Genomic DNA, 27,951 nt, shown 5'->3' with positions numbered 1-27,951 from the left:
AAAGAAGGAGAACGACAACACACAACTTAAATTAGAGGAAATGAAGAAGAATAGGCTTGGTCCTAGAACAGCAGGACAGAAAGTAAGTGCACATTGTCCTTCAAGGCGGAGCCGACAGTCTGAGCGATGGGGCCTCGTCTCCAGTTAGAAACCTTACCAAACACCACGTGCCTGCTCTTCCTCAGTCGACGCCACCACTCGCTGATAAAGTGCCAATTTCTCTGAACCTCCAGTGACGACCCATTCAAAACTCTGATGGTCCTGTTTACACTATTCACAACGAGCAGCCCGCCATGTACTTCCCTGGGAAAACGTGAGAAGATTAATTAATGAGAGAGGAAAAACACGTTTTGGAAGAGAAACAGTAAAATTCCCAAATGTAAGAGAACCTAACATTTAGTTGTTATGAATCTATTCCAAAAGCATATTTCAGTTTAAATAACTTGTGTCAGCAGCCTCTGTGTGTTCAGACTGTCACCTGTAGCGAATCTCTTCTTGACCAGCGACATGCGGTACCGGCTTCCCACCAGCTCCATGTCCATGCCTGACAGCGAGGCCCCCGAGCCCACAAACTGGACCGCCAGACTGGGCGGGGGGCCGCGGGGAACCTCCAGGCACTGCCAGCTGGCACACAGGGTCCCCGAGCCTGTCAGAAACATACGGGACAAAGATTAAGCAAGGGAGGCGTTTAAATGCTGAATGTTCTCAAATACGAGTGCTTCAACAGCAGCCTGAACGACCAGGTCGCTCTAGATGCTGGAGGGACCTGAGGTGACCAGTCCCATTTGTTTTAAACCTTCTCATAGTATGTCAAGCTACACAGAATCAGTTAGGAATAAAAATTACTTTTAATTAAAAAGCTTAAATTCCAATGATAAATTATAGCAAAGGTTTGTTTTTCGACACATTCCAGCGCTTTTTTAAATTAATGCTAAACTCTATTCTCCATTATATCAGATTGTGTTTGCATGAATTCTTGTTTCTTTAATGTTACAGCTTTCTGTAAAGACATTTCAGTCTTTTAAAACTAAAAGTGCAACTTATGCTAATGCAGCTGTTAAAGGTAATAATACGCCTTCAGACCTGTGGAAGGTCTATTTCTATATTAGTCTGGCACAAAAAAAAATGTGAACCACATGAAAAAACAGTGAAGCAGAAAGTTCCCGGACTTATTCTAATATAGAGAAAATCTAATCATCAGCAACGGGCTGAGCTCCCGAAGCATGTGATCGTGGTTTCTAAAGCAGAGTCGTGGCAGCAGAACTCTGACCTTTGCTGTGGTTGGTCGGGGACAGGTTGGGGAGTTTCCACAGCAGCCGCCGTTCTTCTGCGTTCCTGCAGAGTCAATGGAAACGTCAGTAAAGCACAAGCTGCTGCCTCACAACCTACATTCTGCTTTCTTTAAATGACTGCTGACATCCTCACCCGTAATGACTTGTTAGTTGTTGGCGCTGTTGAATTAATATCAGTACATTCATTCAAATACTGGACTGACTTGCTTTGTATAGTTCTATTTACAGGTATTGGATCAAGACATTCATGGTCCCCAGAGGATGAATGTGAATAAACTTGTTAATGACAGTTAACAGTTCATTCAATGCAGACATTTATCAACATTATGTTTGGTGGATTGTCAAATGTTTCATAATTTAGGAAACATGCAGGACAGCATCATTTCAGAAATAGCTCATGTCTGTCTGTCTGTCTGTCCCTGGTACCCTACATCACATGCTCTCCCTTCACCACGCTGGGGCTGCTCACCAGGACGCGGGTGGCTGGCACTGCAGGTCTGTGGCAGTGTGGTCCAAAGGCAGCAGCACCTGGACTGCAGTGAGCTGGGTGGAGGGTGCGGTGGCGGGGCAGCAGTGATAATCCAAGGAGACCCGGGTCACAGTACCGCTTCGCTGGCACTCCGCCGACAGCAGGAGAGGAGCCCGACCGGGGTCCTGAGACGACACCTGAGCAAAGACGACAGAGAAGCTGAAATGAGCCGGAGCCCGGACACAATGAGAGTCAGAAGATTGGTGTCAATTTAGAATCGGTGATCCGTAGACATGGGTTAAATCAGTATAGTATCAAATTATTTGTCATATTGTTATTATTATCATTATTATTATTATCATTATCATTATTATTATTATTATTTATTTAATGGGGAAAGTTCAGAAAGAAGCTGGAAGACGGTTACTTTACTACAAAGACCAACCTGATACTTGAGCAGCCCCACGTTGTAGTAGGAGGCCTGGGGGTTGAGCTCCGCCTCTCTCTGCAGGTAGAGCTGCAGAGCCTGCATGTTGAACCAAAAGTCTCTGGTGTCTGGGTCGGTCTGAGACGGATCGCTGCAGAGACAAAGACGTGCTGAGGACCACGCACACACAGGAGGAGACAGGATGGAGACGGTGGACGCGGAGGGCAGCCGACCTGTAGAGCAGCTTCTGATTCGGCAGGAAGTGATCGATGCGCGAGATGTTGACCAGCCGGAAGCTGAGAACGGGAACGTTGGGGTTGGCGGAGAAGATCCGGATGATGCCCGCAGGGAAGGACATGGTCAGGTCGCCCGTGATCTTCACCAGGCAGCTGAAGGGAGAGGAAAGGTTTGCCTGATCACAATGGAGGCGTTACCCGAAGGCCTGTTTTTGTAATGAGTCTGATCCTGCTGACCGGTTGTGCTGTCCACCTTTGAAGTAGGCGTTGATGTACTCGGTTATGGCCGTTGCCACAGGCCAGGCCTCCTGTGTACTGAGAGAAATGGGACTGGGACCTCTGGACAGGTGCACTGTGGACGACACGTTTGCACGTTTACTATTCTCAGGTCTGATGAGTGAACATGCATCCATCCGCTCTTTAGTGCTCCGATGCCTACACTGCCTCGTCTGGGGCTCCTGCCGTTGGTAAGGCAGCGGCGAGGCTTGTCCTGCTCGAACAGGGCTGGGTGCTGGATTCTGCCCGCCCCATTCGCTGTCTCTGGCCTGAGGCCCCCACTCGCTGGGACTGGACGACGAAGAGGAAGTGAGGGGAGGGCTGGGCTCCGGCAGCGGGGACGAGCAAAGGGATCGGGACTGAAACACACCGGGGAGAATGTTAGAACCACAACACACCCTCAGCAAGACTGTTGTAGAGTAACGTCCACCACCAGCTCTACTTCATCCACTGAACCCAGCTGTTGGTGTGACTGACACTCACTCGCTCACAGCCGCTGAGTCGGCCTGAATTCTTCTTAGCCCTGGACGCTCGCTGAGGAGCAGCTGCCACTACTTCAGCTGTGTCCTGCCTGAAGTTATGCTTGGACCCTAATGAGGAAACACACACAAAATCACACCCTGAAACAGTGGGTGTTTTTGTACTAGTGTTTTGTAGTAGTGTAAGAGGATGAGTACTTCTAACTCGATGAGGACATGATGAGACTTTACCATTCTGAGTCTTGAATTAAAAGATATTCGTACCCTTGTTGGAGGCGACGCTGCAGGACATGTGCGTGTTCAGATCCAGACAGTCTTGGTCTTTGTCTGTTGAGAAGCACAAATCCTCCTGTGGGCCTGAATGCCTCGTGAGTGGAGGGGCGTTCCTGCGCGGCTCACTTTCTGAGGATCGATGTTTCCTCCTCTCTCCCCCTCCGCTCTCCCCCTTTCCTCCCCCTTCCTGCGCTTTGGAGACGCCGTCACTGAACGGGTTGTGCACAGAGTTCCAGTGCATCAGCTCCTTCTTTGGCTGGCTCATGGGTAAGGAGCCTGAGTTAGCGCCAGGTCCCAGCCTACTGCTGCTGGCACTGCTGCTGCTGCTGCTTTGTGGAGGGAGGAACCCAGATGCTGCAGCCAGAGACGACTGGTGCGTCGGGCTGCCGATCATCGTGATCGCAAACGGGTCTTCGGAGGTAACGGGAGGCGGGAGGCTGCGGTCCCGCTTCCTGTCTCTGTCTCTGCGATTGGTGGAAGATGAGGAGGAGGAGGTTGAATTTGGGAGAGTTTTAGTGTCAGCCGGGGTGATGGCAAACGGGTCCCCTCGCACCTCCACCCCCCTGCCCTCCTGGACCTGACGGGGCGGCGGCCGCGCCCAGGCGTCAGACAGGTTCACAGACTCCTGGGTGACAGTTCTCTCGAACGCAGCAAGGAAGGGGTCCTCGGGGGGGATGTGTTTACAGTTCCACACCGACGCCTCCATCTCTGACGGCTGGAGAGACTGAGAGAAGGCAGGGAACCGCATAGACGAGGGCTCAACATCTGGGGCTACGCGGGAGGGACGCGACTGGGCGACAGACCAGACGCCACAAGGGTCGTCCTGCAGGTGAGGACCGCGACCCGAGGAGGGGTCATGAAACACAGAGAGGAATGGGTCCACAGGCCGCCCCAGTGTTTGTTCCTTACTCTGCGACGTCGGAGGCCATGCTGCCCAACCCACGGGTTCAGGAGAGGGCCCAAGGGGCTGATGGGAAGGCGAGTCCAGACCAGAGTCTTCAACATTCTCCGGGGAGGATGAATCCGATGAAAAGGCTGCATCTGAGGCACGTGTAAACACATTAACACAAAGAGCGTTCAACTGAACTGAACATTTGCAAAAAAGGCTCACAAAATTGAAATAGAGAAACAGATTTGACACCAATATACACACACACACACACACACACACACACACACACACACTTACATTCAGAGGCATTAAAAGCACGCTGCTCTCTGAGGTGTTCCCGACTGTCAAAGCTTTTGGACTTGAATGCAGATTCCAGCGGAGGTCCAAAGAGGCTGTCTGAGCCCGATGCCGTCGAGCTCAACCTGAGGAGGAGAGAGGACAATCCAATCAGGGAGACTGAAGGAGTGATGGAGACGGACAGAAGGAGGAGGAGAGGAAAGCGTGCAGGACTTTTAAATGACATTATGATTCTATATCAAGTCCATTCATATTAAAAAGGGGCAGAGTGATCTCACCTGCTGTGGTCAGGACTGGACGTTGACCTGCGTAGACCTTCCTGCTCTCCATCTGGAACAAGGAGACACAAAAAGAGAGAGTGATCCGCTGCAGAGGATGCTAATCACGACTAATCATCAGACGGCGCTCTTCGTCAGAGCGCTGACAGGAAGCCGGGGGCGCGGTGACACGGGTCGACACCGGGGAAAGAGTCAGCCATTATCTACTTTGTGATATACACCAGCAATTAGCCAGGTCCTCCCCTGGCTCTAGATGCTGCTGCTGTCACTGCAGAGTAATCGCTTCATTCAGATGCTCATCGCTAGTGCTGTCACCCATGAATTAGGAGAGGAGGACTCCCTGCTGCTCCTCTAACCTCCCAGTCCAGCATAACATGTAGATAAAACATGTTTTAGAGCAAGAGCAAAAGGTCGGGTGTGACTAATGGAGGCTGACTGCTGGAAGGAAGCACGGGGGCGAAAGTGGCTGAAAGAAAGATGAATTCTTTGAAGTTGCTTATTTTATCAGTCCAACGGGCCAAAACCTGAATATACAGGTACTGAATATACTTTATACTGAAACGTATAAAAAGAATCAGAGAAAAACTCCACAGCTCATTTAAATGTACTGCTTTGTACTGTGCCAACACATACTGTTCTGTACCTGTATTCTCGCTCATCTGTACTGCTGTTGAGAGACGTAATTTCCCCACTGCGGGACTATTAAAGGTTTTCTTATCTTATCTTATCTAAAACATAAAAAAACTGATCAGCAGAGTAGTTCCTTTCTTAAATAAGGAACTCATTTATTCATTTAATAAGAAAAGCTGATCAGACTGACGTGAGACTCACCTCTGTGGGAGGCAGCTTCACTTTCCTCCGAGCGGCCTCCTGCAGAGCTCAACTTTCCTGCAGACGACAGTAAGACTCTTACTCCTGTATCAGTTTCCCTTCTCAAAACTAAAGTATGGTGTGTACACTGTACAGAAGCCCAGCTTTATGTCGCAGGGAGGTATTCATGCTAAGTGGACTGAACTTACTGGAGAGATGATGCTTGACCTGCACCTGAAAGACATATGATTTATTTAATTAGTGAAACAAGAAATCAATAAATGCATTACACAAAAGGGAAACGTTTATATAATGTTAGATAATTACATAATATCTAAAATATATTTCATTTTGAGACTTATACAGTACTGTATATTTAATGACAGTCTCTGCCTAGTTCACTACACAGCGTTACAAAAAGAAGAGGGGAAACTGCTGACTTGACAGCTGTCCAGGAGGCAATCAACGCCACAAGGACGCTACTCGAGGAAAGGTGACAACATAGCGCTGCGAGACAAAGTGCACGAGCAGCAGAGATGAGCGCAGCTCTAAGAAGACGGTGGAAAAAAGCTGAATAAAGAATTTTGGAGTTTTACACGAGGCAGACAAAGACTGGAGTCATCAAGATTTACCACACGCATGCACACACTATATCCATTTTATTTAGAAATAACTAACTCAAAGTGAAGAGAGACTTGTCATAGCCTCTCAAACTATTAATGGCATTAGACACAAATCGCAGCTCGTGTCGTCTTCTTGGCCTAATGGCCTCATGACCCAAACGAACCTGCTGTCTGGCCCCTCGATTGGGCGGCAGCGTGAGCGTCCCCACAGTGGCCTTCAGCTCCTTCTCAGTGGCAGCGGAGCTGCCGCGGTTGCTGGTGGCGACCGGTCGGATCTGGATGTGGAACTTCTTGGGCTCCTCGTCATCAAAATCGGAATCGCTAGAGTAGAAATTGTTCTCCTTCTCGGAGCAGCGTGCGAAGGAGAGGGCAGGGTCAAGGAGAACAGGCCCATAAGCCCACGTTAGGCCACTCTACAGGGGTCTCTATGTTCACTGTCTGTCTGATGAACATCACAGAACAGATATTTGTATGTCACCGTCTCCCAGATCAGAAAGTCATGAATGCATCTGGATCAATCTGTGAACGTCTGATTGTACTTTATGCCAAACATCTGCTCGGGTTGGTTTCAGGTTCCATTGAACAGCCTCCTGAGGTTTCTGTCTGTGATTCATAAGCCAGCGATAAATTACATGCAAATGATCTGAAAGCTGAACGGTTGTTCTAGCTTTGATTTTCATTCCACAGATGGAGAGTTAAATTTAGATCACGGTTACTTTACTGCAAAGTTATTTAGTTTATGCTGTGAATGCAGCAGTAACCCCAAAAAACAGGTGCAAAATGAAAATATTTAAATATTGTCTATCAATTGTACTTCTGATGATGACACATGGTCAGGTGAAATTCCAGAGCACACGTGAGCAGCGAAGGATATCATTCTGGGTGCTGTCGGCTCGGATGACAAATCCCTCGTCATCTACTTCCAGGGGTGAGTTCTATAGGAAGAGGAACACACACACACACACAGACACTTGATATAATTACAACAACCATGGGTCACAAGGGCAAGTTGACACGCTGTGCTGACCATGAATGCCATGGAACCGGATTTAGCTTGTGACGGTAGCACAGAGCTCCTGTTTACAGAAACTATTAAAAACCCGTCCGTGAGCAACGCCGCCGTGTTGTGTCCACCGCGAAACACGCGGGTGCTGTTGTTTATAGATCAACAGCTCACACACTGATATTAGTGATGACTCTGAGTGTCTCCTGTGACACGGAGTCTCACTGGTCGTCATCTCCCCTTTAAGGAACAGGCGTTTCCTTCCACCAGCCGATCATCCCGACCGTTCACAGCCGGTCTAGTAGAAGTGGAGTTTAAATGTAACTAAATACTGGTGATTGCCCAAAACACAACTAGAGATCATTCTGTCGACTGGAAGAATTTAATTATAATCTATGAACATATCTTCATCTGGCATTCATAAGCTCTTCTTGCTGCTTTAAATAGTGGAGTAGAGGATGAATGTACTGAATAAGCTGTGCCTCTTCATGCCATACTACAGCAAAGTACTATAACATACTTTTTTGGGGGTTGATCATTTTATTTGAACATTATAATGGTAGTAGTAACTAATACAACTTGTCTGTTATGTGTCTCATCCGTAACATTTAAAAGTGAATTATACCTCAGTGAAAGCACAAGCTGCCAGTAGCAGCAGTCGCTCTATGAAGCTGCCTTTCTGGCAGCGCCTCAGTGCCTTTACTCACTCAGAGACACAGAGACACAGAGACACAGAGACACACACTCACACACACACACACACGGTCACGTACTTCCACTCAGGCTGCCAGATTATCTCAGAAACGTCTTCTCAGAAGTACTGGAATAAGCTTGGGAAACCCCACACCGCTACATAATTACCGGGCATCCATGACCGACTGCTCGCACGCACGCACGCACGCACGCACGCACGCACGCACGCACGCACGCACGCACGCACGCACTTAAATGACAGGTGACAGTGTTTATTCATGTCAGCTACTCACCAGTGCCTCTGTCACAGCTGAATCCCTGCAAATATAAAAATAAAAAGGAAAAACAAATTGATTATTGAGACCACATTTTAGATCTGAGGCTTGTACCACAAGTCACATTAATGTCTAAAGGCTCGTTCCAGCCACATGTCTGACAATATAACTATTTAAGCTGCATTGTAATTGTAAAAAGGTTCTTTTATGTACTATGACAGCATGAATGCTTTTATACTGTCATTTCATCACAGTAGCAAAAAATAATATGAGAAGCCTGTTGATGGTAATTGGAAATAAGGACATTATAAACACAGCATTCCAGTTGGTTGGACCTTAAAATACAGTCACTACCTTCATTCTCTGCTTTGGCTCTTTGATTCTATTTTCATCGAAAATAAAATAGATGAACTGTGAGAAACCATCATGCTTTCTCAGTGATGGCTACAGGCAAAACAAGGCTTCACTTCAACTCGTGGCTCTCCACTTGCATCACCCATGCAGGCTGACGTCTGTGTCGGAAACGCCAGGGACGACATCAGGCTCACTGAGGTAAAACGGAGCGAGTCTGAGGAAAGGCTTCATGTTTGTGTGCACCCACTCACGTAGAGTCTGGCTCCTTGTCGCGTTTGCCCAGGCCGGGGATCCTGAAGGCCTTTGTCCGACTCTTCTTCCCACCTTCAGGAGCCAAAGCTGTCATGTACTCCTCAAAACCAGCAAGAGCTGCGGGACGTTGGATGAAAAGGAGCGACACACAGACACAACACAAACATGCACACAGACACAACAGTTAGTCAGACTTTTCTGAAGCATTCACTTACTGTATTTTGACACTAAGACATTCCACCTCCACTATATTATTTTCAGCGTGGGAGTGAGTTTTTGTTTTTGTTGAGTTGTGCAACTGCTGAAGTCATGTTTATGCTTTCATTTCCTTCCGAGTCAGAATGTGTCCTGTTGATGACTGTACCTGGCCTGTCTTTGCCCGTGGCCTTCAGCTCCGCAAACTTCTGAATGAGGTTATCGATGCCAATGTTTTCCACGTTCTGCTTAAATTCCTCGTGGACCTACAGTAAAGGAACAACAAAATACATATTTAGTGACTCACTTGAAACGAAAGTATGATGTGGATGTGGTTTGCATAATTCATTGGAGAATTGGAAAACATCAAAGGCAGTGTAATTCCACTCACACCAGCAAACATCCTCCAATTTGTGAGAAAAGCAACTGACATCTGCCATCACAGATTGAGCCTCAACCCAGAGCAGCAGTGGGGACGTACCTGGCCCACCTGGACGTGGGTGTCTTCTATGGAGTGAGAGTAGCCTTTGATCAGCTGCTTCATCTGCCGAAGGTGAGCTTCTTCGATCTCCTGAAACTTCTACTCGTATACAATAAAGACATGATTTTGTTAGCATACGATACCCTCAAAACTCCTGGTTGTTCCTTCATTGTTCTCTGTGGCTCAGGACTTCCCTCTCATTTACAGCATTAGTTCAAGACAATGGTTTTGTTTTTAATTCATTAAGTTCTTGTTCGGTTTGGTGATAGATGAGATACTGTTACTGATCAGAGTTCTGTCAATCTTAGACGGTGTGTTTTTGTCTGGATTCATGAGTTTTGTTTTGGGTTTTTGTTCACAATTAATTGCATTACACATGTTATTAGTCAGAGAATCAAAATATTGAATTGCACATAGTGTGTTTCAGCCTCACTACATATACTCTGAGGCCGATGGGTGCTGAAGCAGCTTCCGCTCAGCTTGTACAGGCTCAGAGCTGGCAGGCTGTTAAACCAGAGGATTTAGTATTTAGGTTTGATCCCACTCTTTACAGAGCCAGATCATTTGTTGCTGTCTGGTTCAGGGAAATTGTCTAGATATAGTAGATTTGGCTTCTGTTTGACACGAGCACGCCAGTTCCCTTTCTCCAATTAAAAAGGCAAAGTCTGGGCAGCGTGAACATAAATCATTCTCTGCTCGCTTCTCAGTTGGGGTCAATCTTCTACAGGGTGCTTCATTCCCATCTGCTCTGTGTCACTGCTCCAGCTTTTACTGCAAGTTCTTACAGCTTGAGGAGTGTTAAATGAGACATCTTTCTTCCTTAAGCTCATTAAAACAGTTGCTATGAGAACATAATACAGTAACTTAAGAGACTTTAACACCCAACATGTTTGGTCTGAACCAACTCCGGTGAATGTGCCGGTCTAATCCAGGGATGATTTAAACCATTGAAGGGTCCGTGACTACAGTGTGACAGAGCTTATGTTGCTGTTCTTAGCAGTTCCAACCCACTCCCACTATGATGTGAGGTCAGTTTAATTATTGTTATTTGTTATACAGTTGATCTCTTGACAAGTTGTTCTCCAAAGTATTATATACTCCCTCATAATTATGAGATAATTGGTCACAAGAATTTCAGTCATCATTTTCAATATGAACCACAGAAGCACTCAATGGGGTTTGTTAAGGATTTCCATGGAAACAGCAGAAGCAGTAACCATGGAAGCGTGGAGGCAGTGATTAATGGTAATGAGCAGGGTTCAGGATGTGCAAGCAGGTGGGTGTTTAAGACTCAGGGGGTTGAGGTTTCCATTTTTGGGGAAGGATGATGTAGGACATTAAATGAAAAGATAAGATGGAGGAGGTTATGAAGAAAGTGAGTCACAGAGATAAAAGCGAAACAAAGACGAATCGCAGGATGAGAGGGATGGATCCTCCAACTCTATCGACAGCTGGAGTCGCAGCTGACCTGAGCGGACTCGCTCATCTTCTGCTCAAACTCTCCTCCCACACGGTTGTACTTCTCGATGCACAACGCAAATGACTCGCCAGCTTTCTTAGACTTCAGCTCCGCCTAGCGAGGAACAAAAAGAAATCGACGGTCTTGAGCTGCTGAGGCTAATTTGCAAACCTGAAATAAAAATGGCTGAGTGCAGATAAGTGAGTACAGGCCTCAACTATTGGAGGTGTATTCTAACATAATGTGCACTGTTTTGAGAATCAGCAGATGACTTTTTGAAGAGATGTTTGTCTATGTCCATATTGGGAGCATCAGAAATGTATAGATCTCAAGATGAGACTTCTGTGAAACAATAATATACTTTTAGGTATCTTTGATATTAGAGAGGCCTGTAAACCGTTTTGAATATCAAACTAAGGGCAAACCTTCTCCAGTTCTTTCTGTGGTGCCCCCTCCTTCCTCAGCCGCTCCAGCTCCAAACATTTGCCATGATAGCCCTCCTTCGACTTCTGAAGGTGACCGCTCTGCACCTGCAGCGCCTGCACTGCATCTACTGTCCCCCCCATCTCCTCCTTCGTCTGCGTTAAACACACATCCGCATGAGGAAAAAAAAACCAAAAAAAAAAAACCACACAGGCGATCGTAATTGACTTTTCTGTTAGATAGATTACATTTGGATCACTGTGGTGTTGATGCAGAGCAAAAAATATATACTGTAATTTCATAAAAACATACAGAGACGCAAAAATCTGCCAGTGTATTGTCAAGGTAGTTCTCCATTTGAGGTTCGTACCTTTCTGTGAATTTTGACCTGTTCATCTCCGTATTTGTTAATGTCCCTGATGAGATCATTCATCTTCCTCATCAGCTCAAGGTGGCAGAGAGCCAGTTTGTCCGAGGACACCCTGAACACATCCCACATAGGCGCAAACGTCCTGGAAAACACACAACTGCAAAATTACCCATTACAATTAATTGTTGTGCAATTATTGACAGGAAAGGTCTTATTAGGTGTCTGACTTTTCCAATGGAGGCCCGAGAGAGAAAAATAAAGAATGCAATAAGCTAAATGAGGCAAAACTTTGTTGTGGTACATAAAATAAAATCTGCCATGTTATAGACAACATATGTTTTAAACTGTATATGGTACATGCTGAAGAGGACATTAGATTAGTCATGAATAGGGACAGTTGGTTAACCAGATGGTACTCATCCATATATTATATATGCCCATATGACAAATATGTTCTGACAACATGGTGCTGTACTGCGCTGGATGCTGCTGCTGCACTGCGACACACTCACCCCTGTGGACTTCCGTTGCTGGCCATCTTGGAAAGTTTGGTCATTGATTTGGAGTAGGTCTCCTCAATGGCAGCCCTGCAAGACAGTCAAACCCCTTCAAATGAACAGATACATGCAAATGTTTACGACTGGTTAATTTCCCTGCAATCAGGCCAGAAAAAGCATGTTGTCGTTTGTGTCTAATAAGCTGGACTTGCCTGTAATGTACCAGGAAGAGCAATGATTTGTAAATTCTTGCCTCAGGAATGGTGAATGTAATATATGCTAATAGCACTCCCTGACAACACTGCAGCCTCTGCTAGCGGCCTCATATGTTATGTTCTCCATCAGGAGGAAAACGCTGGGCATCCACCACTGCAGTCAGTGAGATGAAGACTAATATTCTGCTGCAATAAGCCACATTTGACTGATGTACTGACTTTGATTTTTAAAAAGGTTGTCCATCAAACTTAATCACGACTTTATCAACATCATTTCATTCTCTACAGATGGATATTTGAAGAATGATTGATCTAATTAAATGGACCAAAATGAACCAAAGATGGTCATAAAACAACTTGTTTAAGAGTGATGTTGAGGTAGGGTTCAATCTTTAAATATCATCCTGTCAAAAGTAAGATTGTCAAGCTGTGAATAAAGATTTATATTTAGATATATTTATATGTAATATTATATAATCTGAAGTATTACCATCTACAACTACAACTCAGAATAAAGAAGACAACTACTCCTGGGTTGGTCAAAAGATAAATAATTACTGTGAAAACCAGACAAGAACTGTGACAGAAACTTTGAGGCTGTAGTTGAAACACTTGTTCAGGGACTTTATCCAAGCGTTTCAGTTTCACGTCTATATCAAAAAGACCTTTTAGCAAAATAAAGGCAATGATAGAGACAGAAAAAAAATGTGCCTTTTTCTTCCATTCGGTGGGACACTATTTAAAACCAGCGCCCCTGTTCCACGCGCAGACTGCTGATCTGCTCTCTGCTGCTGTCCAAGCAGATAAGTGAATTTCCCCTGCACGGAATGTGCACAATCTGCATCAATGTCAGGATTATACCAGCGCTCTGACATCGGGAACTGTGTCTGTGTTAACTTCAGCTTCGAGCGCAGAATCTCCTAATGAGAAACTCATTACTCCGCTCAATTTACTCAGTGATAATCCCTAATGTGAGTATTTAATATAACAAACGTCTGTTTTGGAGGTGGTTTTAGTTTGGGGATGAGCCAGGTCAGACAAGGTTATGGTTGCTCATACCACTTTTCAGATGTAGCTTATCTACTGCTGTCTCCAAATGCATTAAAATTGTCCAATTGCCAGACAAAAGTCTGAGAGAAATGGTCTGTTTTCAAAATGATGCTCTATGTCCTTTCAGTGTTTGAGATAAAGGGATGAAGCACTTTGAAAGTAGCACAGTAGTGAGAACAGGGGCCAGAGGTCAGAGCAGAGCAAAGGGAGACAGCAGTTTTAACAAAGAAAGCCTTGTTAGGACGATCTCAGTCTGAAATCTTTCTGTCTAAAGGACACAGAGAAAGAAAAGCTACTTCCCCTCTCAGGCTCCGTCACTATCACCACCTCCCACGCACATATTCACAAATACACACAAACCTCACCTTTCGCGGACGAACTCAGCTAGCTCCTTGGTTGCCAGCTGGCCATGCTTCATGTTGTGGTAGAGCACGTCAAAGCCGGCATTCTTCTCTCCCTGCCGACATACAAATAAAACACATTCTGTTAGCATCAGGGAAGTTAAAGGAAGCGTCAGAAAAACGGTATCACACTAAAGTTTTCACTTTAGGACAGATTCCAAATTGCCACTGATAATACTCCAAAGCATCCTGTGAAAGGTTTTACAATAATGATTCATTTACAAAAGCTTCATAATGTTATTTATAACTGAACAAGCAAACATAAAAGAAAAATTATTCATTGATTTGGTTCGAATAAACATGTTTCTTTTAAACGACTCCTCTGTTGAGCGTGGAACGTCTGGGCCGGCGTGACTCAGGAGCTTTCACACGTGAGAAGCCACAGTGCTGGGTTGTTGTGGGGAGGATGAAATGCCTACCCTTGGCGCTGAACAGATTCATCAGACATTACAGCACCACCTCAAACCCGTCACTTTCATAATTACACGGAGCTACACCTGTCGTAGCAGAAATCTCCATAATCCAGTGCCTGCCTGAAGCAGCGCTTCAGGTCGCGTCATTTCTGGATGCTCATCACATTTTTCAGCCAACAGACGGTCGAGCCGACAGCTGCTTCTCTGGACCTAAAAATACACCACCAGCCGAGAACAGACCACTTCCCAGGTACCAGGGGAATGGCTGAAATGTGAGGACGGTTCTCCCTAAAACCGCACACACACACACACACACACACACACACACACAAACACAAGATCAAGCACCTGTCCACCACTGCGAGTGCACCCGTCCGCCTGCTATGCAGAGAGCTCACCCGCAGACTGTAGATAATAACGGTGCTTAAACGCTTTTGCAAACAGAAGCCGGGAACGATAAGGAGCCACCTTGAATATTTAAAAAGGCAACCAGTGCTACAAGCAGGACAGGAAAGCTGCCCGTAAAATAATCGCTAACTGTCGTCATGCGACTCGTCACCGTCTGTTGTTTTGCTCCGACACCACGATAAAGCAACACATTTATAGATTCGGATTCCTTTTCCTTTCAACAGTAACAGATGGTCTTTTATGGTGCTGTAGTTTCCACCTAAGAAACTCTGAGGAGAGCAGCAAAGCCCACGCACGGCTCTGCTCTGACTTGTTTTATTGACTTTGCAGGGTAATATTTTCATCAATCACAGACACCAGCAGTATTTATGAAGCCTGGTGTGGATTTCAGGGCAGCTGATGGATTGGCATCTTCCTCAATGACACAGAACTACACAAATGTGCAGGTCCTTGAGGCTGGCACTTGTCGCCATGCTCCTTAAAGCAGAATAAAAAAAAACCCTTCATGTCTAATTAATGCAAAGCCCCTCGTCTCCTCTGAACTGAGCTATTCTTCATTAATTAAATTGACCATTTTGTTCACGCACGATGGAGGACATTTCCATGACAATGAGACGAATAGCAGGAGATGAGACCAGAGGAATGGAGGGGGGATGCAATACTTTGGACAACTTTGAGGACTCAGGCTGCTAAGAATCGCTATGAGCTTCAAGTATCTGCTGATCAGAAATAGCCATCAGTAAACAGTCAACTCTGTAGTTTCCATCACTGTCTATAGTTTGCCATCAACCTGTGAGCAAACTGGAGTTTGTTTGTTTTTTACTGTGGTGTAATGCTACCAAAGTCAGCATGTTCCTGACTATTCTTCCTTCTGAACCTTAAAGTAGAAAAAAAAAAAACTATTAAGCGTAACAGTACATTTCCATGAAAATCAATGTGATGGACGCAAAGAAGAAACAAAACAGGAGAAAAGCCTTTTAGAGAAAGTGCTGCATGGTGAAAAAAGGAACAGAACTACTCCTAATAATAACAGAACACAAATGGAAGCGTGGATCCATGAGCGACAAGTTTAAACATATCAAAATAAAAAAAACAGGTTGTAGAACTTAAGGAAACCTGCACAGCCAGTTAATCTGTTTGATGAAGAAGAAGAGAAATGAGCTGACTGGAGAAGTGGACCTGGTGTTGGCTTCAATGAACGTCTGCCTTTCCTCGTCATATGGCCAACGTATGTGCAGGAATAGAGAGCTGCTCACCTTTGATCGTTCACTATTTATTCTGCCCTCCAGGCAAAAGAAACTAAGGGCACTGAGCTCACGCCACATTTGTATGTTTTTTGTTTCTGGTCCTCCAGGCAGAACTAAATCCGGCCATCACAGTAAAGGGTGCGTGTTGATTTCTGTTCAATACTGAGACAAGGAAGCATAATTACATTAAAAAAAAAAGATAAATTCAGCAGATACTAAGAAGTATCCAACTGTCCTGTAGGAAAAATATATCAAAACCTAACATATAATTTAATTGGAGACTATTGTCAAAGTTCAGATCTAGCTGAACATCAATCTGAGGTTTCTCATCAATAAACATAAAAGAAATTATATACACTGCTCATCCTGTGCTCAAAGTCAAAAGGACAATTTCCTAACCTTATTTAATTCACAGTTCTTCAGTAGGCATGATGAGATTATTTGAAGTCTATTATTTTGGTTTCAGTCCGTTGATGTTGAACCAGTTCCCATCTGGGGCACAATTAAATGACTGCTCTTGCTGCTAATGACCTCTTAATGAGCACATACATCCAGATGTACCAAAGCTGGCAAAAGAAAAGATGACAGTTTCCAACCGGTGTCAGAAGCTATCGCATTAGCCATCCATCCACTAACTGGTCTGTCTGTGTTGATGTGCATTGAGCTGAGTCAGAAACTTTTCCTGCTGAGTAGGCAGGTGGAGCAGAACAAATGGTTCCCAAAGCAGAGCGTTGTCAATAACACCGGGAACAGGTAGCAGCAGCCCGTCATTAGTGACGCCTCGGGATGAATTTGCTGTTAAGTCCACGCTAGGATTTAACTGCACATGCCGTTTTAAAAATCACCATAATGTAGGTTAATTAACTGCAGTACATCTGAACAAGAGACCAGCCAAAACAACACAAATGATGAGCTTTTGTCTGAAACAGGTTTCTACAGTCTCGCGAAGCTATAAAAATTCAACATTAACCATAAGACGATGTGTGACTCGATGCTAATGCTCCACATGTTTCATTAAGTGGATGTGAAATGAGACGTGAAAACACTGGCCTCACAGTCTCATGCACAAACATTTCATGGTTCCCATTTCTCTTGCAATTGTTTCCCCTTTTTCAGAGCGAAACCTGAAGACAAATTTAACTCGTACATTGAAGTAACCTGGCGCACGCACGCACGCACGCAATACTGTATCCTACTGTACAGCCCCACAATCAGAACGCGCTGATCTTTCTGCAAAACAGTTCTTTTAAAACTCCCATGGATGTCCTGCAGAGTCATTTGAGCTCTTCTCCTGAACACAGGCCACCTATGTCCTACAACTGTCCTCCGATTAAAGCCTGTTTCACCTCTAAAACAAACTAGCTTTTCCCTATCCCACCCATGAATTAAGTGATGCACTAACATTATAAATATTTAGGAGTTGAACTGAACAACTGATTGTTCTGCAGTATTTTTTAAGTATTTTTTTTCATCGGCTTTGCTAACCAGAGGGAACCCATGGATTGGTATTCATGGGTCCCACTCTGTGGGACAGAGATAACATATCTGCTGAAAGACACATTTTCCTTTGGAATATGTGGACAACCTTCTTCCAAATTGTGCAGTTGCGCATGAAATCCTAAAAATGTCTGAAACCACAGGACTCGCTAAGCAGCACCAATTCATAAAAGAAAGAAATTATTTTAAGACTTAAAATCCTAATATAGATCCTCCTCAAGACAAAGCATGTACTTAATTACAGCTGATGGGCTTCCTCCTGTGGGCCACGAGCACTGCTCTTGTATAGTTAATGAGAAAGGACAGCGTGAGATGAGGAGGCTTTGTGAGCGGCTGCGAATGTTCTTGAGCCAAACAAGACAGGGCTCTGTGTGCGCGACCTGTTCCCAAGTGGCTGCGCTGGCTAATTAACTAAAGGCTTGATTTATACTGCGCAGCCTAAAAGCGGGCAGGATAGGAAACAGGCTTATACCCATGCAAACACAAATGACACACAATAACCTTCTAAGGTGAGGCCTTTATGCCCACAATGCAAGGCAAACACTGCGATCTAACATTTATTCATGTACAGACACAAAGCTGCTCTACGACTTTACTGTCCGGTTATAGTAGCTGCTCTTCCCACCAGTTTGCCCTTCTCTTGTTTATCCTACCTGCCCTTTGCATTCAGACCGGTCTGTCTGCTTCTCTACAGTAAGACGGCACTGACATGAAAACAAAGTCTGTGTGTGTTCAGTAATCTCAGTAAGTGCTTTATAATGAGGTAATGATGATGATGATGATCTTGGTTCTACTTTGTGTGTCTTCATTTTACAGTAGTTGAAAATCTCAGTGTGATGATGCGAGGCAGCAGAAGTAGGGCACACCTGAAATAGACGCTCCAGGTGTGCAAGGACAGAGCAGAGACAGGAAAGTGACGTAAGCAGAGAAAACGAAGGGGAGTGAGCCCTTGTATCAGTCCAGGACACACAGATGAGATGATGGAGAGATTCCACACCTGCACTCTAACGCATTTAGGATAAGTTGTTAATGAGGCAATTAGAGACTGCACAAATTACGCTAATGAATTCCCTAATTAACTAACTTTGCTAAACTGAGTTACCACTATATTTATAAGTATATAAATAAGTATATAAAAATCTAATAAATAATAAATCCTAAGTTTATGCATGGTGGCAATTTACTGTGACCTAGAAAAGCCTGGCAGCAGAGCAAGTCTCCATATACAAAACCAAGGATGGGAGCTCACAGCTGTCAGTCAATGCACAAACATGCTTCCGGCAGGAATTGCTGCTGGAAGAGGCTGCTCGCAAGCTCCCGCTTCCTGCATAAGACAGGGAACGCAGCAGGATGTGGAGTAGATGAAGGGCCGGGTGGACGTTGGCGGCAGATGGGAAGGAGCTGAGTGATACAGCTTCAAGCTTCATTTGAAGAACCAGGAGGAAAAACTTTTTCATAGTGAGACAATTTCCCCATTGTAAAAGTAGCAGGAAGTAAGTTAAATGATTAACGCATACTGTACACAGCAAGCATGAGCAGCACTAACAGAGCCACAGCAGCAGCTTTTTCCTAAGTGAGGCTGCACAAGAGGCATCACACAAAGTGTAGGTTAGTTGCATTTTCAAATCAGCCAGACCCCAGAACACAAGCACTGAATCATACAGTAGTCACTAGGACCAATGCAGAGAAATACACTCGAAGCCTAAACTGCCAGAAGCTAAACTGTCCACAGAGAATATGAATGAAGAAGATCTGTGGCTCACAGCTATGATTCAAGAAATATGAGGCTGCTCATTATGATCAATGAAACCATACAGTAGGTATGTTTTCCTCTGCGTAATTTCAATTACATTGATTAATTGAAGACACTCACCCAGAAGTTGTTCTGAAAGAACGCCATCGTCACTCAGAGATTCACAGCAATCTGTAAAAGCAGAGCAGCATTAGATTAAATCAGTGGACATCCTCTCCATAAGCTCCTCATAACATTCGTGTAGGTGGGAAAGAAATCAGGGAGTGTCGTTGAGGTTCCTGTGGTGCAGTGTGTTAAATGGTTTGGATTTTGTAGTTCTTTCTGCCCCTGTGACAAACTGCAGCATGAAAGGCTCTAATTTTCCCAGAGCCTGCTCATGTGCAAGCCTTGGCTTCATAACAATCTCCTGGTACACCTTCAGTGTAGGAAGGGGCCTCCTGAGGGGGAGAGGAGGGGAGCTTAACAAAGGCGAGCCTCTGAGGATGCAGAGGGCTGGAGAAGGAAGCGGGAGCGAAGGAGCACCACGAGAGATGGAGGAGGAGAGCGGAGATAAATCGATGGAGGGAGCGAGGCAGGAGAGACGGGTGGAGCCACAGAGGACACCATCACGGCTGGTGAAATTGGTTGCTGCACCAGCTGAGTCACGCGGTCACATGCTGATGTTGATCTGTGGCTGCATTTTTCTTATCTGCTGACTGAATATCACACCCAGGCTCCTGAGTGGGTGCTGTTGTGTATTTACTGCAACATACGGCGGCCTGCGTTCATTATTTTGTAGCGTGGAGAACGACAGCTGCGAACGCTCAGCAAAAAAACTGACTTTATACAAAAGCATTCATAAGTATAACAGCTAATATGACAAATCAGGTCATTACTAAAAGGCATGGGTAAAGATTACATCACATTTAAACATACATCTCTGTACACTCTCTCGATGCCATGAGAGGATTTGATTAGAATTTGTAAAAGAAATTTAGAAATACTGAAAAAGCAATAAATGAATAGCAAAAATGTACATTCTCCCAATTACAGAATTAGCATAAATAGTATGCTTGAGCAGACTCGTACTCTATTCTTTCAATATCCACTGTACATGATTGTGTGAGTGACATCCAAAGAGAAAACAAACTGTGGTTTTCTGTGATTGTTCGCCTGATGACAGGAGGAAATAGACGGTAGCAGCAGCGAAGCTCAGCCTTCAGACCCTCGGCTCAAAAACAAACACATACTGTGCATTACAGAAATGCCAACACATGCAAAAATCACTGGAATCTCATTTTGCCTTTTCCAGAGAATCCACTGAGCCAAAGTGTTTCCCCAGGCCTCCCCTCCTGCAGGGATGCCGGTATCCATTATTCTGCTGACTCTGTGTGCGTCTTTCTATGGTTTTACATTGTTTCCAAATTATGACGGCCAGACAGTTTCAATGTTAGGCTTCAGATATAGTTTGACAGTCAGGGTATGGGGATAACAAAGCATTGGGTCGCGGCTCATGTAATGTCCTCATACTGATAGAAAGACGGCTGTGTGCATGTGTATGCTGACAGCAGTTCTTCCCCTGCGTTGGCACACATTCTGCTCAGGCCTGGTGACCTGGCATCAGACAGCAACAATAGACACACTAACAAAGAACACTCTACTGTACGTGTGCGCACGCGCACACACACACACACACACACACACACACACACACACACACACACACACACACACACACACACACACACACACCTCACACCTCGTTAATTAGCTCTGCAGTAGGACAGGAGACCCCTGCAGTCAGGTCTGTGTTTGGAATAGCTGGACGGTCCAGCATCAAGATGAAGAGAGACACAGAACACAGTAGTAGTAGTAGTAGTACTACTACTACTACTACCACTACTACTACTACTACTACTACTACTACTACTACTGTGTTCTGTTATTATTATTATTATTATTTGTACTACTACTAGTACTACTACTACTACTACAACAACAACAACAACAAATAATAATAATAATAATAATAATAATAATAATAATAATAAGTTTCTTTTCAAATATTTATTGTTGTGTTTCAGTCTGAATTTGGCCTTATAAACAAATGTGCAAACAGTCACATGATATAAAAAATTAATTCGCAACAAATGTGATTTACCGCTACATAAATTTCATTTAGTATCATTTAAATAAAAAACTCCACTCCTTTACCTTAAAGAACATGTTTCATCATTCATTCATAATATTGTTCTAGCATTTTAAAGATAAAACCAATAACTGATATTCATATATTAGCTTAATAAGCACTTTCACTAATCTGTACCACTTTTAGACACAATAACATACATATACTCTTCAGAATATCTGGTTATAAATCTGATCCATAAGATTTGTGCTGTACCACACAGCAACCCAGGGCCACTGGCCAGACCTCTGATGGAAAAATACCCACGCAGGGGGACAGTGATCCTGAACAATCCACCAGATGGTCTTATATGAACAGAGAGGGGGACACGGTGGCAACGAGCGACAAACAGAAACAATGACAGAAGCCACTTGTTTTCTTCTGGTGACAACCTGGTGCCACGTGCAGTGAACAACACTAGCTCTGAGATCATTAATGGTTTGTCTTTAAACTTTGTGGATATCCGTCCCAATGGGATGTACAGGAGTAGCTGACATCCAGTTTTCTCCATCTGGTTTCAAGCTGAAATCGGCCCTGAGGCAAACAAAGCCCAGAGAGGAAATGGGACAAACTGTGACCTTGATTTCTTGAGCTCAAGTTCATTCTGTATTCTATCATTGAGTCGCTGCATGCATCTCTGTGCACATATGGTTTAACTACAGCGAAAAATATTATGTACATTGACCCGAAATAAGAGGTGGAAAAGTGAAGACCAGTGACAGGAATTAGGTGTGTACAGTATCATTATGACAGACATACATTGTAATATACTCATTATACAAATACTAATGAACAGGAATCACAATTGGAATATGCAAATATTGGCACACTATCTGCTCTCTGAGAAGCACTCCTCTAAAATTTTGTCCTAAAACTGTAATTTCCCCTTTGTCCTGGTTTCATTACTCATATTTCCAATTTCTGCTTGAAATAGTGGGAAGGGACCGTGAAATGTGGGCGAGCCGATGTAATAACCGTGACAAATGACTTTGTGCTACAATTTTAAAATCACCAGAGACTTCTTTTCTGAGGCCGCTTCCTCCTTAACTACAGCATTCACTTGTTCGTTTTGAGAAAAACTATTTGAGACGGAGGAGAAGCAAACATAAGGCATATATCGAAAACAAATTTACTTCTTCAGGTTAAAACTATTTTATGTCTTAGCTCATGAATCTTCACCCATGCTAAAACCTAATATTTAGCAGCTAAAATGTTTGGTATTTCTCAAAAATCAGTCAATCCAAGTTTGAATGAAGAACATCTTGATTACATTAAATCTGCAACAATCAAGAGCGTAATGTTACTGTTCTGTTTTAACTCAGTGGTGCATCTTCTTTTTCCACCAACAGTATAAAGCAAAACAAACAGGGTTTGAGCTGAGGAGATCACCAACCGACAGGCAAAGCAAGCAGTCTTATCAGTGAAGACCTGCTCTCTGGCACACTCTGACACCAGACGCATGGGTTCAAACGGGGAGAAGTGAAATACTTTCATTTTTCAAATGGAGAATCTCTCTGCCATATTACCTGATTTCTATTCTGTTGCGCTGTATTTTGCAGAAGACCCTGAGAGCAGGTGTCTCTGAAGAGGAACGGGATGCTCAACACAAAGCCCCAAGCCCTCACTGTCCCTACATACCCCTGCATGGAATCAGAAACACTACACAGGTTGGATGGGAATTAGTCCCAAAGTCTCCCTCACAGTCAGTGAATACATCAGGGAGTTTCTCTTTCTCTGGCCCAAATGCCGAAATATAAATGGAAATGGGTTAAAGGTAATGATACAGCAGAGAGTGGAATAAAGAGACTTCGGCAAGCTCTGAAAAAAGGAACATTAGGCACAGACTCAGGGTGCAAAATGATTAAGGAAAAGGAAAGTGCCACAAAGGAATAAAGCCCTTGAACCAAAAGGAACAAGTGGAGGTAAAGACAGTGAGAGGTGAGGCGGGTCAATAGGAGGACAGACATCCATACTCCTAAGTCAGGCAGGCAGCATATAACAAAAAGCTAAACAGGTGGAGGAGACAAAGGAGATTAATTACTAAGGAGAATAACGGTCTCCCAGTGTCACAGCTGGACAGTATGTCCTAATTCAGAGCAAGACTTCATATGGATGTTTAGTAATTACTTTCAAATGTAAAACCTGCTTGCATTGATGCAATGAGTCAAAGTCCATTATTGGTTCTTAGCGCATTTGTACAAACGTCACAAACAGCAAATTGAGCTCCCCCGAACGATCAGCTCATCGTGCGAAGCCAACTGCGTCACTAGAGCTCGCTAAAAGCAGCGCCTGCACCTTAACAGCAACAATCACGTCCTGACAGAACTACACCCTGTATTTAATGTCTAAAGCAGCTCAAAGCTACGTCCAAAGCAACGGGCTGCGTGGTGAAAACGTGTTGGAGCCTTTAGTGGGAAAACAAAATAAAAAACAGCATGACAGCGAACAACAGAAAGTCAAGAAGAGGGTGCAGAGTGATAAACACACCCCGGCTGTCAGATCCCCATTGTCCCAGAGTCAATGTGCTTTTGTGACTGCATACAGCCTCGGCCAGTCCGATCTGTGATGACCAAGCGGACCGGGCATCGCTTGCGTGGCCTGGCATCACCAGCAGCGTGAGAGCACAACGCGTGACACACTTTCAATGCATGTAGAGGCTCAAGATGAGCACTGTTGCTGTGGTGCAGCTGTAGATTAATACACGGCTGAGCCCAGCTCTGCGGCTGCTTGTACGAGGACTCATTCCAAGGTCCTCGTTGGAGTATCGAGTCAATGATAGATTTGGAGTAGTGAACTGAAAATGATTAAATATTAAAAAAATAAACATTGATTAGGATTGATTTCATTTACCCAAATGGTGAATGAAAATGTCACACATCAGGACTCCTCCTCATGCCTCATTCCTTCTTGATTTTCAGGTAATTAAAATAATCTGAAAATTAAATCACCTGCTGAGCCTCTACTGAGAAAATATAAGATAATGTTCTACACCAGTCTCTCTTGCTTATTGGGCACAGGCCTTCATAAACTGAAGCAGTAACACATAAATATGAGTAGGACCGGAGCCAGGGGGCGATGCTGCCCCTCCATCCTGCCCCAGGACCGATCCATCTGCCATGAGGGGACCTTGGCTGGGCTCATTCACAACCTGGGGCACAGGTCATGGTTGTACAGAGTTTTGCAAGGTTTCCCAGCAGCGTGTGACCAGTTGTCCTGACACTTGTGCTTGTAAGCCCACAAACGCACTGCACTATAAATCGGAAGTCTGTGCAGAACACACGCAGACGCTTGTTTGTGTCTTTATTACGTAACAGGCTAGCTTCACTGTTTCCTGCCTCATATTTCCTGCCTCTGGGTCCTGCCCCGCTTATCAAAGAGTAGCAGGGCTACATGTGAGAGAGAGGCTTGCACATGTATAATTTATATTTAACACTGGCACCATATAATGCATTATAGGAAAGCCAACAGGGAAGGAGGCAGGCAGGATCACAATAATTAGCCGTAAGGAGATCCCGCTGGGTCAAAGACAGAGAATGAGGAGGCAGGTGGGATCAAGAGACCTGCTGATTAACTATACATGGCTGCATCGTTGCCATTTGAATATTTCAGCCAAAGGACAGTCAAGCAAGTTGTGGTTCAAAAAAGTGACGTCTCAGAAGTGATATCTAAACTATTCAAATCTAAATGCAAACCAGAGAGCTCTTCTTTTTTTACCCGACATCAGGTTCAACTCCCCTCTATACTGCATCCCAAGGCCTGGTTGGCACTACAGCAATAGTCCCAGAAAATCTAGTAAACATGTCGCACAATGTGGGTCAATGATCAGATATTTGTAGATCTATGCAGTATGTTACTATGCAATATTTATTATAATTTCCTGGAGATAATGGTAGTGTCTAGCTCCAAAGTATCACCTAAGTTCCCTTTCCTTATATCAGTAATACTAAATGTTTGTTCATTCCACTTGCAAGTAGATGGAAACATACAGGCTTGAAGCTTTACTGTAACCATAACTCGCATATGTTCCATGCATGATTGAGACCATCTGACTACAAGAAGAGGAGCTGCTTTGTTGATGAAACTGAATGTGTGACCTCTTTGTTTTATTTACTTGTTGGAGATGAAGTAGAAATTAAGAAAACAAGTCATCTCTGAAAATCCCCGAATATTTGTGCAATGCAGTTCTGAGCCTAACAAATACAGTGCATAGAACAACCAACACTGACCCCATGGCATTTGGGTATGAGTGATAACAGAAGCAGCCTGACAAGCATTCACATATTTAGAGAAGAGTATCCTATTATTTAGCTAAAACAGAGCTAGTAATTTCTAACACTAATGACCAACAGCTCCAGCTGGACCCCTCACACAGTCATGCAGCATGTCATGAGACCTTCCTGATGCACAACAAGTACACAGCATCCTGGTCAGCTGGCTCTCACTGGCTTTTCCAGGTTTCCATCTTATTGGATTTTCGCATTGGAAATATCAAGCATGTTATTAGTAAACATCAAACACTGCTGATATTTACTGTTTGTAACCGGGGGCACTCAACCAACACAGGGCTTTAGTATCATGCAAGTAAACCGTTCTCACTACAGAATCATAATCGAGAACTTTAATGTGACCCATGTCACAGTGCTGTAAATATTTACTTCAATATAGATCTAGTTTATTGTATAATAAAAAACTTCAAGGAGGTATAGAACCTCCTGTTAGAGAATGAACCAATAAACTGAGGAAAGAGCTGCCAACGGAGGGTTCTTTCATTTTCAATCCAGTGACAGCAAACGTCTGTCTGCTCAGTCTCTCTCTTCTCTTCATCCCACTCATCCTCGCTGACTTTCTCGGCTTTCAACAGGGAACGGGTTTATCTCCTCATGAAGTCAAGACACCAGGGAGAGTGTTGTTTTGATATCAAAAGACCAAAAGGAATTAAACCTTCAACTCCTGCCATGAGCATTCAGAGGCACAGGGAAACAAACAAGGCCCACAGAAAACCTTCACAGCAGAAGACGTAGGCTGTGCTGTGGCTTAAAGATGTAAATACTGTGACTTATTCTATAGCCGTTTGAAAAGTCAGCCAAATGTCACAGTGACAAACATTTATGCTGTAGTCAAAGGGGAATACCAGCGTGAGTGCAGAGATGCAACTAGAGCTTTCTAAAAAACATGACGCGGTGAGCCAAAGGGACAACCTGAACACTCTCAACTCACCAAAGGCATTATTTCACTTTCACTTGTGCACACTGAACCACGAATAGAACCAAACAAACAGAAGTCGTACAGTCATAATCAGTCAAACATCATGAATCATCTTTAATTATCTGAACGTAATTCTTATTGGATTTAAACACCATTGACAGCATCCAGTAAAAAGCCATGTGTGCACATGTAAAGTCAGATGTAAATATGAAAGTTATAACTGGATATCTGACAGTACACGTTGCACAAGAAATCAAAGCATATTTATTTAAAGAATACAGAGTATTTAGACACTTTGTTACTATCAATTTAAATATAAGAGGAATTGCATTTCCTCACAAATGCACAACTGGTTCTGATCCAGTCTGTGGATTTGCTGCATGGTCAGGCCGGTGTTTTCACATTGCACAGTTAAAGCCCAAGGCATGTTAAAAAGTTAAAAAGTAACTATAAAATTTGCATGGCTTTAGTACATTTCATCCATAAATATTGTGCGTTGGCAAGTGTTTATTAGTTAGCAGTAAAAGTTTAAATATGCCTCAAGATAAGATTACCTAATTGTAGGAGCTTTAACAATAACAACCTGTCCTACAATGAAGGACGACTATTTGTCAAAGTGAAATTCAATGTTCAGTCAATTTCAGCCTCTGACTGGTACATTAAAAACCTTTTTGCTCCAAGAATAGCGTCAAGTACCAGGTAAAACCTCCGAATGTGTCATGTGTTGGTATGACTAATATTACATTTTGTCCAATAAGACCTCGACCCACCTGGGCAGACGATGCTTCCTCTCAAGCCCTCATCAAACTCATGTGTTGTTACACTGAACTGAATAAAGTTGAAATTCTGGACTGATATCACACTATAAGCTCATATATTCATTTGTCTCTGGTGTTGTCCCTCCTAACTAAAGCTAATTTTGCCTCCGTCCATACAGTGTGAGACCAACGTGCTACTAGTGCTGCCAGTTTCTATTCAACAATGTCACAGCCATGCAACTCGATATTTTAATAGCCTAGCATTAGCTCGGCGTTTCGGGCCAAGTGCTGAAAAACACTCACGTTACGGAAGGTCGTGGAGAAGACGAGCAATGACTTCTTACCTGTACGGAGTCACTGCACTGTTTTTATGGCACATTTTCCATCCTCTGCCTCGGTGCGTCGCTCGCCTTCCGCCGGAGAGGTTTGGTCATAGTAGTAGAAATTCACCAGGCAGCTTTCGGGCTGAGAGAAAACTCCCGC

At 44.1% G+C, this 27,951-nt stretch overlaps 1 protein-coding gene across 3 annotated transcripts; it reads right to left on the bottom strand.

Moving 5' to 3' along the window:
- Nucleotides 1-132: 132 nt before the first annotated feature.
- fcho1 (FCH and mu domain containing endocytic adaptor 1) lies at nt 133-27,951 on the bottom strand. 3 transcript variants are annotated; one of them, XM_041070303.2, is made up of 28 exons: nt 27,813-27,893; nt 19,459-19,509; nt 14,518-14,721; nt 13,985-14,076; nt 12,370-12,444; nt 11,858-11,999; nt 11,490-11,642; nt 11,074-11,178; nt 9,606-9,704; nt 9,294-9,390; nt 8,929-9,046; nt 8,342-8,366; nt 7,227-7,287; nt 6,517-6,707; nt 5,939-5,963; nt 5,751-5,807; nt 4,920-4,971; nt 4,642-4,766; nt 3,444-4,493; nt 3,184-3,290; nt 2,864-3,059; nt 2,662-2,776; nt 2,422-2,577; nt 2,207-2,339; nt 1,762-1,958; nt 1,271-1,335; nt 479-646; nt 133-303 (listed from the first exon to the last, which is right to left on the bottom strand). In XM_041070303.2, the coding sequence occupies exons 3-28, from the start codon at nt 14,578-14,580 to the stop codon at nt 275-277; spliced, it is 3,696 nt and encodes a 1,231-aa protein (XP_040926237.1). In that variant the 5' UTR covers nt 14,581-14,721; nt 19,459-19,509; nt 27,813-27,893; the 3' UTR covers nt 133-274. The 3 variants fall into 3 exon arrangements, with proteins under 3 accessions (XP_040926237.1, XP_029002267.1, XP_029002268.1); XM_029146434.3 differs by lacking the exon at nt 14,518-14,721 and having other exon boundaries at nt 27,813-27,951; XM_029146435.3 differs by lacking the exon at nt 14,518-14,721 and having other exon boundaries at nt 27,772-27,883.

Source organism: Betta splendens, chromosome 4 (assembly GCF_900634795.4).
Source record: "Betta splendens chromosome 4, fBetSpl5.4, whole genome shotgun sequence".
Taxonomy (NCBI): Eukaryota; Metazoa; Chordata; class Actinopteri; order Anabantiformes; family Osphronemidae; genus Betta; species Betta splendens.
This window is presented reverse-complemented; position numbering and strand designations above follow the sequence as displayed.